Source organism: Antrostomus carolinensis, unplaced genomic scaffold, assembly GCF_000700745.2.
Source record: "Antrostomus carolinensis isolate BGI_N321 unplaced genomic scaffold, ASM70074v2 scaffold46683, whole genome shotgun sequence".
NCBI classification, from domain to species: Eukaryota; Metazoa; Chordata; class Aves; order Caprimulgiformes; family Caprimulgidae; genus Antrostomus; species Antrostomus carolinensis.
This window is the reverse complement of record NW_010304028.1, coordinates 1-4,995: the sequence shown is the minus strand read 5'-3', so window position 1 is coordinate 4,995 and position 4,995 is coordinate 1. Positions and strand designations below refer to the sequence as shown.

Sequence of the window (4,995 nt, the reverse complement as noted above, 5' to 3'; positions counted from 1 at the left end):
GGCCAGGTTGGATGAGGCTTTGAGCAACCTGGTCTAGTGGAAGGTGTCCCTGCTGCTGGCAGGGGAGTTGGGACTGGAGGAGCTTGAAGGTCCCTTCCAACCCAAACCAGTCTGGAGACAAGGTCAGAGATGGGTGAGCGAGACAAACCCCCACTGCACTGAAACTGCATCCTGAGACCCAACACCGAGCTCACCATGTGCCTCCCTCCCTGCCCTGCTTTTAGGAAGGTGTTTTTTGGTGCATCCACCACAGCAGAGAAAGCCAAGTGCCACCCAGAACAGCTGAGCAACAGGTAGGGCCACCACGTGAAGTCCTGACTTGGTACTTCGCTGAGGAGCCTTCAGTCTGCGCCTCCTCTACAGCGCAATTAACGCTCAGCAATTAATTTACAGCGCTAAGTAACAGAGATTTTTAAAGCTCTTTTGTTTGGGAAAGCTGAGAGTCAACAAGAGACACACTGTTGGCTTGTCAGGACATCAGCTCCTCCTCCACTTCCACACAGTTATCTGTGTCCCTGAGCCTTATGTCATCTACCAGCGGACAATGACAGCGCTATCACAACTCATCATCACGGGAGAGGGGTTGGGGGGGGTGAGAAAGCCTTAAACAAAGAGATTATTAGAATGTGGGGTGAGGAGAGGGGGGAAGCAGCAAGAAGGAGCAGATGGGAGGTGCCACAAGTTGACTGCTTGACCAATTCTTTTGCAACCACTTGGGAAGGTCTGTTGTAAGCAGCACGTTCAGCAAAGCTCCGGAGGAAGGAGAAAACCAACGTGCCAACCCTGCTGGAAGTGGGCTTCAGCCACAACCATCAGGCTGTACATCCCATGGCCAGGGTTGAGCATGAGCTCTGTTGTCCAACTCATTCACATCTCACTTGTAAACCACCTCCTGAACTTGCCTAAACTGATGTGTGCTCATCCCGAACGCCAGCGAAGCGAAGCAGCGTCTTCACCCTCACCAGAACACCTGCAGCCACCTGCATCATCTCCCAGACCTGGGATGATTCCCAAAAACTCATCTATTTGCAGGAAGAAGGGGAAACTGTAGTCTAAAAACCCAGGTAGTGGTTGCAATGCTACAAGTTTGGGGTCCTTTCCCAAAGCAGCTCCAAATTCTGCCTCCAGAAACTCTTCCCAACATCAGGTAGAATCGCATCTTCAGCGGTAAAATGAGCTGAACTCTGGACACCAACAAGTTTACCTCTACTGAAAGAAAAGATCATTAATAAAAAAGCAACATTCAACTTGTGTGTGAGTTGTGATGATGCTTGACAGAGACCTAAGTAAGAGGGAAAAGTGATTTTCAGTGAAAAATCTTGGGGTTTTTTCAGGTTTGGGGTGGGGGGGGAATAAATAAGGATCAAGTGTTTCAACTCCTGAGAAAACAAAGACATTTTAATCTTTAGATAGGTCAGAAAGTAGAATAAAGAAATAAAATCAAGTGACAAACACGCTGGGTTATTGGAAAAACAAACAGCAGCTCCTTTCCACAGGCAGGAGCCTGACATTGCAGGCGCTATCTCGCCTGGAACATTGACAAACGTTGAAGGTTGGTGCTGAAAAGCTGAAGACAAAAAGAAATCCAGTTCTCCTGCAGCTGCTGGGGAGAGTTGAATGGAGAACTCACACTTCACAGAAGGGCCCATTACACTGGGAAACTGCAGTGAGGAAAAACCCCCAGCAGCCAGAGAGAGGATGTTCCATCCCATCATTTTAATTCCCCAAAGGATTTCACTAAGTGCTTTACCTCGGCTTCTCCTCCTTCTCCAATACCACAAGCATAGTTAGATCTAACTACCAGCCCCATCACAAAAGCTGACATACCCAATCAGTGGCTGGAACAATGCCAAGATGATATTAAATAGAATTTTATGTGACAATTTCTGGTCACAGAGAAGAGAGACCCCCCCCCCATTAAATACAAGACTTGGATCTTGCAGGGACCAACCTCGGCCCTTCAACAGTCGAAGGTGTTTTATGCCAAGGTGGTGGTGAGGGTGGTGCCCTTGGGCAGAGGACTCTGGTCGCTGCAGAGGACTTCCCCAGCTCCAGGGTGTTTTATCTGGGAGGGAGGAGTTGGATCTCCAGGTACAACACTGATAGCACAGCCAACAGCCCTCTGAGTCCTCAAGTTCTCTTGATCCCAGACCAAGGGGATAAAAACCACACAAATTCCCTTACACGGGGCTGAGGTGGCTTCAGGTGGTTCAGCTGGAGATGCAGCAGATGAGCTGATGGCGTCAGAGCTACTTGGAGGGGGTGGGAAACAAAACAAACCCAACAAACCAAGCAAGACCAGCAGCAGCTCAGAGAGGCTGTCACTTCATGGCCAGGGAGGACTTCCATGGCAAGCTTATCTCATGACGTGGTGATGCCAGTCACCACCAGCTCTCTCCAGTGTTTGTAATCAGAATCCAGCCTGAAGGGTGAGGAACAGACCTTCCCTGGTTTGGAATTGAGTAGCAGGAGATGTTTTTTTCTGGCTTCAGGCATCCCCTCTCTTGAAGCTTTGTTTAGACAAGGTGTGACTGCTGCAAGTGATTCAGCTGAATGAAATAAGCATTCACAACACAGACAAACCCCTGCAGTGAGCAGTACAAGAATTCAAAGGGACTCACTCCTCCACCCACCACAGTCTGCTTTTCTTCCAAAACCAGATCCTCACAACCTCAAATGGAAACGTTCCTCGTAGCACAAACTTGGAAGAGGGGAAAAAACTATGAGTTTCCACTGAAAGGGGGGGAAAACCCACAAATTTCCACTGAAAGGGGGAAAAAAACACATGAATTTCCATGCAAAGCTAAAAGCTGAAAGGGATGGAAGACACAGGGGGAAAAGATAACGCAGGGAGAAGGCACATGGGGCTCTGGAGCAGCTGAGCTGCTCATCTTCTCAGCTTGGTCAGTGAAACAGAAACATGAGGGAGTATTTCTGGTTGGGAAGGCACCATTTGATCCATATCCAGATCCATAATTATTTGATCTCTATCTCAAATTCTAAAATCAAAACAAACCCCCATCTCTTTCAAACCAAAACTCGATTAAATGGCTATTTTGGGATTTTCCCAAACTTTTCTTCAGCTCCTCAGCTGAAACCACTCTGAGGATTTAACTCAAGTGATTCTATTCCCAGCAAAACTTCTCCCTGCAGAGACCACCCTCCAGCTCCAGGAAAAAGGCAAGTCCTGGATGTTTCAGTGCCAGCAAGGACACGAGCAGCCCCTCCACAGACCTCTGCCTCCTCCCAAAGCATGGGAAGGAGCTTCCCAAGGAATTTCCAGTCACAGACCCACTGTGCCCACAGCCAAACTAACCATCCCACCACCAACTCTTGCCAGCAAGGTCTAGGACTGGTGAGGGTGAGCACAGCAGAGCGGGATGTGGCTGAGGACAAGCTCCAGAGGGAGTGAGAGTAATTATCCCTGGCAATAAATGTTTCTGGAGCAGTAATAATTGTTTCTGGAGCAGTAACACTTATTAATTCTTCTTTCCTTCAAGGCAGGAAGTCTTAGCCTTGAATTTTAGATGGGGGAAAAAAAACCAACCCCACCAAACAACAAACCAAAGAGTGTTGCCATTTCATACCCTGGAATTCAGAATGAGTCAGGGATTAATTTGGGTTTTCCACACTCAACACCTCACGTTGCAGTTGTGCAGCACCTGCCTCCACAGCTACACAAAGACTAAGCAGAAGAACCTGTCTCCTATCTGACCCAAGCCCCAGCACTCCATCACTGCTGTGGGGATGTGGCAAACCTTGGCAGATTGTTCCAGAAAACCCTTTTCCAAGGCTGCCAGTGATATCTGGTAAGGAGAGGAGCCAGGGATAGCGATGCTGGGCCAGGGGGAAGCTCAGATGAGCTCCCCAAGCTGGGGAAGGTGCCTAGAAAGCCAGATCTGAGCTGAGTGCTTTATATATCTGGAGGAATACCCAGGGATTAACCAGGGAACAGTTTCCTCCACTTGCTTTCCTGGCTTTAAAGAGCTTTTGTGTTGCTCAACATCATTGAGGACCTTCTCCTCCCTAAGAACAGCACAAACATGCTGATGGAGGCAGAGGAAGGGAAGTTTCATACTTGTTTAGCTGATCCAAGCTCATCCTCCAAGCAGGCAAAAGGGACAGCCCTGTCCCCTCCCCACAACATCACTGCTTAGGCAAACACAAGGTTTTTTGTCCTTTTTGGTGAGTTTTGTGGGGTTTTTTTGTTTGGTTGGGGTTTTTTTTTTAATGTAGGATTAATTCTAAGGTCAGATCAATTCCTCAACCCAGCTCACAGGGCCAGGTCCTGCTCTCTCAACACCATCCAAAACTTTAGCTGTAGGTTTTTAGGCTGTTGAACTGAGCCCAAAGGGTGACTGGATTCTTTCCAAACACTGGAAATTCAGCTTGCAGAGGGTCTGCAGCACTCCAACACCCACCTGCAGGGTAAACTGGATCAGCACTAAACCCCAGTGCCACCAGGATCAACTCCTTCTTGATTAATTCTGTGGCTGGGTCACCCCCCTGGTGAGGAGGGTCTTGGGGTTTTTTTTTTAGGTCACCTCCCTGGTGAGGAGGGTCACCTCCCTGGCACACCCAGCAAGGCAGGGACACAACCTGGACCCCAAACTGGCCTCAGCTGCTGTGGGTGCCCTCGTATCCTGGTTGTCCCTGTGCCCCAAACCCCCAGGATAAGGGACAGTGAGTCCCAGATGGGAACAGGACTGGCAGGGATGAAGAAGTGGTGTCATGGTGCGGGTAGAGCAGGAACTCAGCCCTGGGTGAGCACCTCAAAGACGAAGAAGAGGGCACAGAGGATGAGGAGGAGTGTCAGGTAGATGTCCTTCTGCCAGGCCATGGTGGCAGCAGAAGGTGTCCCTGTCACGGGAGAGCTCCAGCATTGCCCATCCTCCCCCCAAAACCAAGCTGCAGAGGGTCAGGTGAAGAAGCAGATCCCACCAGAGAGAGCCCCACCGTGCCAGGCTCCTCTTGGCCACGTTCCCCACCCTCTCC

At 49.5% G+C, this 4,995-nt stretch overlaps 1 protein-coding gene across 1 annotated transcript in view; it reads right to left on the bottom strand.

Annotated features, from left to right (window-relative positions):
- Positions 1-4,840, bottom strand: part of ZDHHC9 (zDHHC palmitoyltransferase 9) — an 11,435-nt gene extending 6,595 nt beyond the window's left edge. Inside the window, 1 exon segment of the mRNA XM_010164300.1 lies at positions 4,770-4,840. Within this exon segment, the coding sequence (XP_010162602.1) occupies positions 4,770-4,840 (71 nt within the window).
- Positions 4,841-4,995: the final 155 nt, after the last annotated feature.